This window comes from Maylandia zebra, linkage group LG14, assembly GCF_041146795.1.
Source record: "Maylandia zebra isolate NMK-2024a linkage group LG14, Mzebra_GT3a, whole genome shotgun sequence".
Lineage (NCBI taxonomy): Eukaryota > Metazoa > Chordata > Actinopteri > Cichliformes > Cichlidae > Maylandia > Maylandia zebra.
This window is the reverse complement of record NC_135180.1, coordinates 15,253,775-15,267,820: the sequence shown is the minus strand read 5'-3', so window position 1 is coordinate 15,267,820 and position 14,046 is coordinate 15,253,775. Positions and strand designations below refer to the sequence as shown.

At 42.1% G+C, this 14,046-nt stretch overlaps 1 protein-coding gene across 1 annotated transcript; it reads left to right on the top strand.

Moving 5' to 3' along the window:
* The first annotated feature begins 3,083 nt into the window (after nt 1-3,083).
* rps6kb1b (ribosomal protein S6 kinase b, polypeptide 1b) lies at nt 3,084-14,004 on the top strand. The gene is made up of 15 exons (XM_004561349.5): nt 3,084-3,289; nt 4,659-4,696; nt 4,794-4,914; nt 5,042-5,110; nt 8,484-8,631; nt 9,542-9,599; nt 9,836-9,936; nt 10,041-10,131; nt 10,256-10,346; nt 10,473-10,580; nt 10,662-10,724; nt 10,856-10,933; nt 11,057-11,164; nt 11,446-11,558; nt 12,611-14,004. Exons 1-15 carry the CDS (start codon nt 3,221-3,223, stop codon nt 12,864-12,866), a joined length of 1,512 nt encoding a protein of 503 aa, XP_004561406.1. The 5' UTR covers nt 3,084-3,220; the 3' UTR covers nt 12,867-14,004.
* Nucleotides 14,005-14,046: the final 42 nt, after the last annotated feature.

The window sequence follows — 14,046 nt, the reverse complement described above, 5'->3', positions numbered from 1 at the left end:
ACAGTCCCTTAGAACTGCTGAATAACCATTAAGGGAACGATAAAACTGATAATATGCAATTTCCAACCTGTCAAAAAGTGATTGCCGCCTATATCTTGTCACTGAAACAATATTTCTGCTTCAAAATTGTTGGATATCCTCCAGAAGGGTTACATGTGATATATTATATCCCAAACACTCTCCAAGAGCTGCTGAATAACTTTTAAAAGAACATTAATACCGATAATATGTCATTTTCAACCTGTGCATAAAACGTCAAATTTCAAAAATGTTGTAATTCAAAAATAATACAAAAAAAGGATAATGGCCAAATGGAAACAGGTGGGAGGAGATCTGCTTAAACACATTAGGAACACCAAGTAATAGGAAAGACAAAACAAACGGTAATAAAAATGTCATTCCAATACAGCACTTATTAATTGAAATGAAAACCAAAAACAAATAACAATTACATCCAATTAAAGAAGAAACCACCAGTTAAAATAAACTAACAAATAGACCAGAAACAGGGGGTATAGCGGAAGCTCAACACCAGTAAACCATGGAACAACATATATATTAATTCTTTGCATACAGTAACTATGCTAACATGTTAGGAAACACAAAATAATTGAATCATCCTACAAAAAAATTGCAATCAAAGCTGAACTTGTGAACAACACAGAAACACACACAGCAACACGAACATAAATTAATGAATTAATAAACAAATAAACAACCAATAAATATTATAGGAGACAACGATACAAAACAAGAAACATTTCAAAAACATTGAAAAATTGACAGCGACCCTCTGACCAGCATGCTTCACAAACAAATGGGGGTTTTTTGGTCTTGCGGGGCTGAGATATAATATATCACATGTAACCCTTCTGGAATATATCCAACCAGTTTGAAGCAGAAATATTGTTTCAGTGACAAGTTATAGTCCACAATCACTTTTTGGCAGCTTGAAAATCGCATATTATCAGTGTTATTGTTCTTGTACAAGTTATTCAGCAGTTCTAAGGGACTCTTTGAGATATAATATTTGACATATGACCCATCTGAATGACATGCAGCAAGTTTGAAGCAGAAATAGTATTTCAGTGACAAGATATAGGCGGCAATCACTTTTTGGCAGGCTGAAAATGGCATATTATCAATGTTAATGTTCCTTTAAAAGTTATTCAGCAGTTCTTGGAGAGTGTTTGGGATATAATATGTCACATGTAACCCTTCTGGAGGATATCCAACAATTTTGAAGCAGAAATATTGTTTCAGTGACAAGATATAGGCGGCAATCACTTTTTGACAGGTTGGAAATTGCATATTATCAGTTTTATCGTTCCCTTAATGGTTATTCTGTCACGGCGGGGTGCGCCGGTGTGTAATGGAAACAGGACCCAAAAGCAGATGAGGACGAGGAGTTGAAGTTTGAACAGAAAAAGTGATCCTTTATTAGATGACGGCAGAAGTAAACCAGGAAACCAAAGTAAACTGACAAGACACTAAGAAACAAAATACTAAACGGTACTGAGACCAAAAACTGTAACTATGACTGAGGTGGAAATAAACAGGCTAAAACTATGACTAACGTGGAAATAACAGACAAAAACTAGACCTATGACTGAGGTGAGGTAACCAGACGACCCGACAATGGCATGCAGAAAACAAAGGGCTTAAATACATACATGAGGTGATCAGGGGAAGTGGAGACACATGGGGGAACAGCTGACTGACATAAACCTAATGACAGGACCAGGAGAGGAAAGCTAAATACAATGAACAAAGAACACATGACACTGTCAGAATAAAACAGGAAACACTAAAACTAGACATGACAATACAAACTTAACAAACCTAATGCGTGGTGAATAATACAAGAACCCAAAACATAGAAAACCAGAGGAACAATAAACAATAACAGCCCAAACTAAAGACAGATAGGAAAAGACACAAAACTAATCACACAAAAAAACGAGACAAATACAAACATAAACTCAGAGCGCTGGGTCAGAGACCCAGCCTGTGACATATTCAGCAGTTCTAAGGGACTGTTTGGGATATAATGTGTCACATAGGACCCTTCAGAATGACATGCAGCAAGTTTGAAGCAGAAATAGTATTTCATTAACAAGATATAGGCCACAATCACTTTTTGGCAGGCTGAAAATGGCATATTATCAAAGTTAATGTTCCTTTACAGGTTATCCAGCAGTTCTAAGGGACTGTTTGAGATATAATGTGTCACATAGGACCCTTCAGAATGACATGCAGCAAGTTTGAAGCAGAAATATTGTTTCAGTGACAAGATATAGGCCACAATCACTTTTTGGCAGCTTGAAAATGGCATATTATCAGTATTATTGTTCCTGTACAAGTTATTCAGCAGTTCTTGGAGAGGTTTTGGGATACAATATATCACATGTAACCCTTCTGGAATATATCCAACAAGTTTGAAGCAGAAATATTGTTTCAGTGACAAGTTATAGGCCACAATCACTTTTTGGTAGCGCTAAAATGCCATGTTCTCAGTCGTTATTCTGCACAAACAAGAAAGAGTCATGGTGATACTGGCACAATAGGTCTTTATTGTTTTAACTACTATTCGACAGTCTTATAACAAACATGAACAACGAGAGTAGACATACTAAACCTGTAGGCATTAATTATTCCATCGTGATGCGTGTAGTCATTCGTGACTGCGCTACACACTGAAAGCAACCTTCTGATAGCGTCATAATTCGGTTACAAGAAACGTTAAAGCTCCATAAATGCATACCTTTGCCTAATAACAAAGGCATAAATGTGTTTGGGTTTTTCCCCCCACGTTATATCAGTTGCACGGAAGTAGCTGGCAACGCAAGTAATCCGGGCGCTGCAGCTTTAAGCAGCTGCGCGCGCTCCCGCGGACGGCAATCAGTTTCTGGCAGACAATCACTTTTTGGCACAACACCTGTCGTGCGATCGAACATTGCAGCCGACCACACAGCAAATATGAACGGTGGCTGTTGTGTGTGCCTTCGCTCCCTTTTCGCTTGCGCTTTGTTTAGACCCCTAAAAACGCTCCAAAGCCCTGTGACAAAATGAAACGAGGTTACCGCCCACTTTGTGAGTGCCGCAGTGCGCATGCTCAGTGTAGTAGCCGGTTATGGCGGCGGTGTGTGTTTGTCCATGAGGTGGGGGACTCCTGCTATTCTTGCGGTGTGTGACAGAGCGATCTGAGCGAAGCGCTGCCATGGCTGGAGTGTTTGACATTGATTTGGACCAGCCGGAGGAAAATGTCTCCGACGATGAGAACGAGGAGGTATACTTTAGCGGGAGACGCTGACGATTTACCGCGAAAGCTGTCACAGCAGAAACTCTCCACGCACGGAAGCTAGCTGCTTAGCCTGGTAGCCTGCCTGACAGCCGCCCGCAGGCCTTCTCCTGCAGCCGGACAGCTCAGGCCCTTTTCACACAGGGACATAGCCGAAGCTAGTGCTAATTAGCATGACCGGGATCGCGACAGAGCTGTCACCGGCTTTAATGCTAACGTGATCCGGCGATGACATGCGCACGGTGTTGACGCTGTGTCAAAGCCCAGCGCTGTCATGTTGGGAGTTGAGCAAGACGTCCTTACTTGGCCAAAGGTGCTGCAGTGATAAATGTGGCTCCGAGCGCAACAGTTTATTTTGGCAGGACTGACAGCCAGAGTCGGAATGTGCACCGGAGTGTCCGCTTGTTTCTGTTCTCGCTGAGATATAAAAGGCAGCAATACTCCAGAAATACACTGCATTTTTAAAATGAGGGGCTTTGAAGAGCTGCTGTCAGAGTCTAGGCTTCTTATTACAAAAACAAGAAAAAAAACTTCCAAGTGCAGCTGCTGAAAAGAAGAGAGTGCAATAAACAGCACACACTGTCTATATGTGTAAACTTTATCAAGAAAGCTTTGCTGAAAGGTCACATCAGTCTCTTTAAAGAGGAAGATTTTTTTTTATTAAGGCTATTGTGCAAGAGGCTATAATTTAGGTACTGCTATAAATATTTACTGTTTTCGTGAGTGATTATTTAAGTGAGTTGTAGATCAGTTATTACTGATTGCAAGGCAAGAAAACCAGCAAGTGGAGAAGCTGTGAGAAGAAAATGTTTGGTATTTTTTGCTAAAGATTGATTGGAAGCATTAATCAATATTCAAAAGAGCTGCTGAGTAACTGAATTCACAAGAATTTATTGATGAAACAAGTAAGCTCTAAATGTAAACAGCTGTTGCCCTGCATGCTGCTAAGCTCAGTGTTAGAAATGCTTTATTGTAGTTGTTACTTAAAAACGTAGAGGACTGGGTATGTCCTTATGAAGTTAAAAGCTGAGAGAAAGCCTTAAAAACCGATGGCTCTGTCACAAGCGCCTTCAGTCCACATATTAATGTATCCTTGGGCAAACTGAAAGTTTCCCTGGGTGCATCCATCAGAGTGTGAGTGTTAGAAAAAGCACTTGGGGATAGTGAATAGTCCCGTGTGTGATTGGATGAATAAGACGTGTAGAAAGAAGCACTTTGAAGAACTTTAGTAGGAAGGCGCTATTGATAAGTACCAGTTCATTTACCATTTACACCATGGCTGCTGTGGATTCTGTTCATGACAAAAACTAAGAAAAATCCTTCACAACTTTGTTTTGTTTTCCTCTTTTTCTCCCAGGGTCAAATCGCTGATCTCATGGAGCAGTGCATTGAGTTGTAAGTTTTTAAAACTTGACTTTTGTGAGATTTTTATAACCAAAGAGGTCAAAAAGAGGCACGGGCATAATAGAAAGTCGAACATGTCTCACTGCAGCAACATGGATGACTGCGAGAAGATCGAGATATCCGAGGACAACGTCAATCAGGGCACAGAGAACATCCGACCGGAGTGCTTCGAGCTGCTGCGCGTCCTGGGGAAGGGTGGCTACGGAAAGGTAATCATTGCCTTGACAAAGCGCTCTCTTTTATTTGGTGTCTGTGATGTGGCGTCTGTTATTGCTTTGACCCGCATTTCTTAAAGCGCATCTTTTTGACATGTTGATCCCTTTCCTCCCTGGGCAGGTTTTTCAAGTTCGAAAGGTTGTTGGCGCTGCAGCGGGCAAAATATTTGCCATGAAAGTTTTAAAAAAGGTACATTTCTTCCCCTTTTCTTTGCTATGTTATCCTTCACCAATTCCCGAACACACAATCCTGTTCATCAATTAGAGCGCCTCTCATTATGTTTTATATGAACACAGCTGCATGTTTGCCATTAAACATTACGATGCTTTGGTCTGCAAACATTGGCTGCCTCTGAAGCCTGTGGCCGGGTAAGATTTCACTGCTAGTTGGTAGATTGCCATCAGCTCTGCTCTGCTGCAGCCTTGGCACTTAAAACACTCTGCCTCAGCCCATTAGACACTGCTCGATTCTCACACTGCTTCTGCTTTATTGGCTTACGTGACCCTAGTGACACATTAAAGAACTGCCACGTTTCAGTTATTTGTTTAAACCCCTTGGCTTTAAGGCAGCGGCACAGCTCCGATATGGGGCTGTAGGGTGGCGATAGAGGCCAGGTTTCATCTTTATGAAGCATCTCAAGGTATGAAATCAGTCCTGACTTGCCCAAAATTCCCAGCTGCATACATTTATTTTCTTAAACTACAGTTTATCATCGCACGTTGGTCTGTCCTAACCTGCCAGTTGTTCCCTCCATGTGGAAAGAGATCACTGTATGAATGCAGAATTTGAGTTAAATACCAGAATTTTCCAGAGATCGCACTTACATAAAACTTCCATTCAGATTTCATGTCCAGTGAAGGAAAAGCTTAGATATTCTTCTTAATTTAAAACAATCCGATAAAGTTTGAGCAGTGATTCACAACTTGGGGCGTTTTCACACCTGTCGTTCATTGACTCGAATCAGTTTTAAACTTGGAGCTATTTCCTGTGGTTTGGTTTGTTTTCAGTATTTTCTCAAAGAAAAATCAAAGCAAACCAAATGCGTCGATACAAAACACGTGAGAATGTTCAATCCACTCATTTGCCAAATGTGTCCCTTTGAACCTATAGCTTCATTAGAAAACACATATGCGTATGTAGAGTACTGTGTAAAAGTCCTGAGCAACCCCTCATATCTTGCTTCCACTGGGATGACTTTTAAATGACCTTCTTGTTATTTTTAAAGTGGGCTTGAGGAATAGTTCTCGAGGCTGGTAAACCACGTTCTTTAACACTAAACTGAATCATTCAAGTAGTATCTTTAGGCACTTTGCTGCTAGTAGCCTGTCACAAAAGCACATCTCTTAAGGTGAATCTACAAAGATATATCAAGCTGACAGGCATAAAATAGGTTTGGTTGAAAACTTGGCATATCTTGGCATGGTGTTCAGTGTGTCCTTCAAAAAATTTGAGGAAACTTGGCAAATGGGGGAAAAAAGAAGATGCGACAGGCCTTAAAAAAATATCCAAAGCAGATGAATAGTATCTGAAAGTCATATCCATGAGAAATAGGAAAATATCCAGCAATACTCTCAGTCATGGATTGGCCTCCCCAGATGCCGGACCTCAACATTACTGAAGCTGTGTGTGATCATCTTGACAGAGAACATCCAAAGAAGAGCTTTGAATGTCCTTCAAGAAGTTTGGACAACTATTCCTGAAGACTACTTAAAGAAACGACACGACAGCTTTCCTAACTGAGTTCAGCCTGTGTTAAAGGATAAAAGTAGTTGACTTCAAAGCTTGTTAGAATTGTACAAACTCTGCTTTTCGTGTTTCAATAACTTGCTGCATCTGTTTCCTGTTCTCTTAGTAAGATGTAAAGAAAAGAGAGTTGGCTTAAGACTTTAGTACAGCACCGTATAAAATCCAGAGTAGTCGCGTTTGCTTCAGCCTGTCAGTGTTTTGAACGTGATAGCTGAACTGCTGAACGCATCGTCACCATCCTGTGTGTTAATGTTTCAGCCTCGACTGCCATAAAACCGTCATATAATTTCTCATTTACTCTCTAGTTGGAACTTTGATTCAGGGCTGCATGTGTGAGAGTGAGAGAGGGAAAAGGCTCAAAGTCCTGAGGTTGGACTGCGGACTTCTGAGATGCTTCATAAGCACGTGTTAGTAGACTAGTTGGAAGAGGTGAGAAGAGCTGGAAATTCACATTAAATTGCACAAATCAGCCAGTTCTCATTGGTCTTTCACGCAGTGCTGAGACAGCGTAGTTGCTGAAACAGCTTTTTGGCCTTCTGACAAAAGTGTTTAGTAAACAAAAAGAAGAGTGAAGGAAGAGTGCTTTTCTTCTCTCTGTGCACATAATGATTCCCGGTGTACTCCGGTAGGGCTGCGCGTATTTTAATGCATGTTTTTTGGTTTAGTTTATAAGTTACCAGGTGATTGATCTGACTTGCTAAACTTATTAAAGTAGACTTAGAATAATAATAATGAAATGTGATTCTGCTGCTTTCATATGGAAGACCAAAAGACTCAAAAGCTTGACCATAGTGAGACACCACTCAGCACGTGCTGATTAAAAACAAGAAAACACAAATATCTCTTTAAGAAAACCCCAAACCTTGGTATTATTTATCTGACAAACAGAAGAACAGAGACAGCACACTGGACTTGATACATGACATTCAACCACTAAAACGAATGTTTCTGTCCACGAATACAAGGAAATAACTGTAATTTGTCATCTCAATGAAACATAATAGAAATGTGCTTTACTGTTTATTCTTTATTTCTATATTTTCTGCTTCATTGTAAAATAGTAAACTTAAAAATTCATGCCTAACAACAATAATTATGTTCAAACGTTAAAAATATAATTCCAGTTAAAGGGTTTGCACGTACTAGTGGATTAACCATTACATTACTACAACATTAGTAATGTAATTACAAATACTTTTAACTTTAGGCCAGCTCTGACATAAACATTACACTAATACATTTGTTAAGTACTGCACTATCCAGCTGGTTGTGTCATGTGATCCAACTCGGCAGCCAAATGCAAAATGTTTTTACTTTAAAGGGTTTCGCACTTCCTGGCGACAGCAGTGAATTGACTGAGTTCTGTCTGTGCAAGATATCAAATATGATGGGCACGCTTTGCTAATTTTACTTTCATATTGCAAAATCCGATGTTACAGCATTTTATTTTGAGGAACTTAAGTGTTTAATGGACACAGAAGCAGCTTTTCAAACTAAGAACATCCACGCTGTCGTTTATTTTCGGGGTACAAATTTAGCCACTTGTGTAAAATGTTATCTTTTACTTACACTGTGACTCACATACATATATAGTGTCTCTGTGTCGCCTGGATTGGTGGCGTGTTGTTGGTCAAGCTTTTGAGTTGTTCTGCCCACCGTACTGCTGATGACTAAGCTGAAGCCCTGAGTCTTACAGTGAAGTCTTGTTATTTTCTCTGTATTAGTCACGTGGGACAAACAGGCAGTGACCAAAAATATGCTGCATATAATGCTGCTGTGTCTGCTTCTTAAATAATGTCGATTTGTTCATTTGCAGGCTATGATTGTGCGCAACGCCAAGGACACAGCCCACACCAAGGCGGAGAGGAACATCCTGGAGGAAGTAAAGCATCCCTTCATTGTCGATCTCATCTACGCCTTTCAGACGGGAGGGAAGCTATACCTCATCCTGGAGTATCTGAGTGGTCAGTGGAAGCAGTACACTCACATATACAGAGCATTAACATGGCTCCTAGCAGGCACTCTTCTTGTATCTTACTATATGCGTGAAATCTCTGTCTGCCTGTGAGCTCCTCCTAAAAACCAGCACGAGTTGAGCAACCAAAATTGGCACATAGATGCGTCTTACAGGGGATTTATGCTTCAATGGGAAATCTACGCAATTTACCTTACGTCGCAACCTCAAACCCCTCTGAAACCTCGCACCAGATAAAATATAAAATTACCAGAAATATAACTACAACAATCATATGACCCCCTCAACCCTATGAGCAAGTGTTTTGGTGACAGTGGGAAGGAAAAACTCCCTTTTAACAGGAAGAAACCAGGTTCAGTGTAAACATCAGATCTGAATATTGTAAATACACTGAAATCAGAGTTCTTTGCATTTTATTTTCCACCCTTTTTCTTTTTCCTTCTTCACTCTCTCATCTCTCCAGAGTGCTCTCACGCTGTCTTCAAACTGTATGTAACAGGATCTAATGCACACATCCGTTACACTGTAGCTGTCTGGTTAATCATGGATTTATCTCTAATGTGTCTGATATTAGATAATGTTATACTATTTCATTTCGCCGTGAGGCCAGAGAGGAGTGTCCCAAACAGTTAATGTGCAGGGGTTAGTGTGAGGGGTCACAGCAATTTCCCTCGCCCGTCTCGGTGCGATGGAGGCGTAAAGGTTTATGGAGGTTAATATACGAGTAGTGTGAGTCACATAATTGTGGTTTAGATTCCCGAGCAGAAACGTTTGCATCTATCGGACACGAGAACCTGACTGTCACCTCTTCTTTCTACTCGGCTGTTCCACACGGGTCAGACATTTAGGAGTGTGCATATATGGCTGTTAGTAGCATGAACATGTGTTCACCTGTGCAGGAGGAGAACTCTTTATGCAGCTGGAGAGAGAGGGCATCTTCATGGAAGACACAGCCTGGTGAGCATGACGACGCACTGAAACACAGATTGCAGGATGAAATGTTCGGATTGTTTAAAGATGATGTAATATCTCAGAGACCTCTGTTATAGATGTCGACAGTCTGAATGAGTTCATTAGTTCTGTTACACTGCAGATAAGCATAAGCAGCAAAATATATGCTTTGTCTTTTCTTGTCTGATGGCTCAGATGCAATGTGGACCTCAGACCGGCTTAAAGTTTTTCTCTTTCTTTAGTTTTTACCTGGCAGAGATCTCCATGGCTCTGGGTCACCTGCACCAGAAGGGCATCATCTACAGAGACCTAAAGCCCGAGAACATCATGCTTAACAGCCAAGGTGAGATGGGAAATGGCTAAAAAAATCAAAAATGACCTTAAGATTTATAATGGCAGCTCTTTTTCAATGTATATGTTAATGTGAGGCTAATGTTTTCCTCAAAGGTCACGTAAAGCTGACAGACTTCGGGCTGTGTAAAGAATCCATTCACGACGGCACGGTCACGCACACTTTCTGTGGCACCATTGAATATATGTGAGTACACTTCTTGTTTTTAATTAATCTCTTATCCAGCAATGAGAGTCGCTCTTCGTGGCCGCTTGATGATCTTTGCTAAGTAATATTGCTGCACCAGTAATAAGCACTCGCATTATCACAGGGCTCCAGAGATCCTCATGAGAAGCGGGCACAACAGAGCGGTGGACTGGTGGAGTCTGGGCGCTCTGATGTACGACATGCTCACAGGAGCGGTCAGTTAAACATTAACAGCCTGGAAAGAAAAAAAGCTTTCTCATTGGCTCTTATTAATGGACTGTTATAAATATGAATCCGCATTAGCGACGGTAGAGTAACCTCAGCTCCATGTTTTACTGCAGCCGCCTTTCACTGGTGAAAACCGAAAAAAGACAATTGACAAGATCCTGAAGTGTAAGCTCAGCCTCCCGCCGTACCTCACACATGAAGCTCGAGACCTCCTAAAAAAGGTATCAAGAGGTTGTTTTTTTCCCCTCCTGTTAGTTCGTCTTGTTATTGTCTTCTTATTTTTATTTCTTCCTTTTTTGCAGTTGCTAAAGAGAAACGCTTCATCGCGCCTGGGAGCGGGAGCAGGAGACGCTGCAGAGGTGCAGGTGAGAATATGCAGCTGGATGTCGGTGATGAGTCGCACCAGCTCTGCCATGAACTACTCAGTGCTTATCTATAGATGCAGAGCACACATATTCCATCTGTTCATTGCGCTTTGTGCGTGGTTGTGCCATAGGGTCATACCTTCTTCCGACACATCAACTGGGAGGAGTTGCTGGCTCGGAAAGTGGAGCCTCCCTTCAAGCCTTTTCTGGTGAGTACTCGAGCGGGAAACTGCAAGAAGTCCTACGTTTCGGGAATCGCAACCTCTCCTGTTTCAGACGTGCTCGTGTTGCTGTACTCCCTCACCTGCGTGTCCTCTCTTCTGTCTTCGCAGCAATCGGCTGACGACGTGAGTCAGTTTGACTCAAAGTTCACCAGTCAGACGCCCGTCGATAGCCCGGATGACTCGACCCTCAGTGAGAGCGCCAATCAAGCCTTCCTGGTAACTTCTGACTCAGGCTCTGTTAGAGTTTTCAGTACTCAGTCCATATGCAGCATCTCTTAAGGCTCAAAGGAGGACAGTAAGGTGTCATCTTAATGATTTCTCAGTTGTTTTAGGATTTAATGGTAAACTGTAAAGATTATTAATTATCACAGGGCAGAAATAAATCTGAGACTGACAGTCGCTGCACTTGGCTCGGTAGTAAACGAGGATTCCTCTCATTAGTTTTGTCCTGAACACGACTTCGTCTCCCCTGACCTGTTTCTTTCCCTGCGATTTAGGGTTTCACGTATATCGCTCCATCGGTCCTGGAAAACATCAAAGAAAAATTCTCGTATGAGCCAAAAATCCGCTCACCCCGACGCATCACGGACAGCCCAAGGACACCGCTCAGGTAATGTCAGCGTGAGAAACGAGCATGTTTGTGTTGCGACGGACGATCCTCAGGCTGATGCCTCTGGTACAAATGCTTTTCATACAGAAGTAACATTTGCCAGATATCATACCGCACTAAAAGTATGTTTTTTGGATAAAATGATCACTTATGGTCTTTAGATATAGTGCAGATTCTCAGTTGGCAATTAGCTTAAAAATAAGTTAAAATAAATATAGTTAACATTTTATTTTGTAAGTTGTGGTGCTTTTATTACAAAAATTAGTGGCATGATGTCCTGTGATAAGAGGCAGCAGATCATAAGTCCTGCATGTCCCAAGGTGAGTCGGCCTGAAGCTCAGGAGAGGCTGAAGGAGAACACAAGTCAGTCCTGACCTAAGTGACTGTGACATGAGTTGCATGAAACATCAGGTTGTTGCTCCCGAAGGAGTTTCTATAAGTTCCTAAATTCAAGAACTTACTGTGTTTTTCCAGCTTGGAGTCAGTTTTTACTCAGTGAGTTCAATAAAGACATGAAAGGTCCAGCTGACCTCCTGTGTGTTAGTTTAGTCCGATGGTTTTAAGACTGCATCTGTTACTTAGATGAAGATCACACCACACTTTGACAGTAGTCGGTGCTGAAATCCTGCTGATTCTCCAGGGTACAAATACTTTTTCTCAGATCTCTCTGGTTTTTGAGGAAGCTCAGATCTTTCAGTGTGTGCCGCAAGATGCTGGATCTTGTACCAGTCTGCATATTTAAACCAGTGAAGGGCAGGATGTCTGAGCAAACTTAGTGATGTTCTCCATCTCATCTGCTCGACTCCACACTCCTGAGATTCTCCCTCAGACAGTAAAGAAACATCTGTCTCTATAGATCACTGTGTACATGGTGTTGCGATCAATAATCTTTTTTTTTTGTTCTCCATCACAATATTTCGTCAGTTCAGCTGATAAAATCACTTGAAGTTCTTGTCACTGTCTGAATTTTGCCCTTTTTCTGCTGTTAAAATGCAGAAAATAATCAATCTGCCGTTTTTCATCATTCACCTGTTTCTCCTCTGTGCTTTCAGCCCGGTCAAGTTTTCAGGGGGGCACTGTTGGCATCGGAGCCCCCTCGTTCCCAGCGGTGGACCCGGTGTCCTCCAGTCTCCTCAAGACCAGGCCATGGAACTGTCCACCCCAGAGCAGATGGACATCACAACCAGCGCCGAGGCCTCGGCCCCTCTCCCCATCCGTCAGCCTGCTGGGATCAACCTTGCTCAGATGAAGCAGCAAGCCTATCCTGTCATGGCCAAACGGCCCGAGCATCTACGTATGAACCTATGACCCCGCCGCCACTGTTTAGGAGAGTATATTTCTTGACTGTTTTTTTTTCTTCCTCCCACTATTTTTTTAAGAAACAAAGCAAAAAGAAATGGATGCTAGAGACAATGAAAATCCAAAATTGCACATCCACACACTACATATACTGTCAGAACCTGCAGTTTGTGCGTGCATTTGGGACTCCGGCGTGCTATGGTTAAGTGCTACCAACGATATCACGTCTCACCACTTCCGACACCTCAGGTCTGTTGACCTTCGTCTTCTACCCCGACCCCACCCCCGCTCAAATGGACTACAACAGGAGATGCTTGGAGGAGCTGCAGCCTGTAACGTGTCTCACGGTATGCAAGCAACTCAAACTGAAATGCAGTCGGCTAGAAGATATCCAAAGTGCTTTACGCTGTTTAAAAGTGGGGGGAGGTGAGCTTCTTCTATTGGAAGAATTTGGAAAGGACTTCTCAGATAAAACGCTTCCTGTCTCTGAGTGAAAAGGTATGAATTTATTTTTAAAAAAAAGAAGGATTAAGGAAATTTTCTTTGAGTAGCAGATAAGAGGCGGCTCTGGTGATGATGAATATAGCTTTGTCTTAATAAACACATCAACGATGAACCAGAGAGCCTCGATTCAAAGGAGTAAAACCCCTGTTGACTTTTACAATCTGAGCGTCAGTGTTATGGATGACGTGTGACATGGTTCATTTGGCGTGGGATCCCTCCCTCAGTTATCCACTCTTCAGGCACTACCACACTATGGGTTGCATCAGTGGGGTTAGCCGGCACGTCACCAGGTGCACGAGCCTCATTCAGCATTAGCGTGAACCACTGTCTCTTCCCCTACCGTCACACAAAACAAACTGATTTCGGTGCTGCTTTCTTTGACCCTCCCTCCTCAGTCTTACACCCAGCAGGAGATGCTGCGCCCCTGCTGTTTTCAGGACGTCGGACCTCACCTGACCCGTGGAATGATTCACATCGGAGACTGCGGCACCAGTTGATCTGGACTGTCTGCCGTTTTTATGCTCCAAAAGCCTGGAGCAGCATTTACAGCCTCCTTGCCTCTGCATTAACTTGTTAAGGAGCAACATTTTAGAAGTCTTGGAAAGCAAGAAAAATTATAAATAAACTGTAAAAGAAATACAAACTGCCGTGTCGTGTTTTAATTTCAAGAAAAGCACCGGGAGAC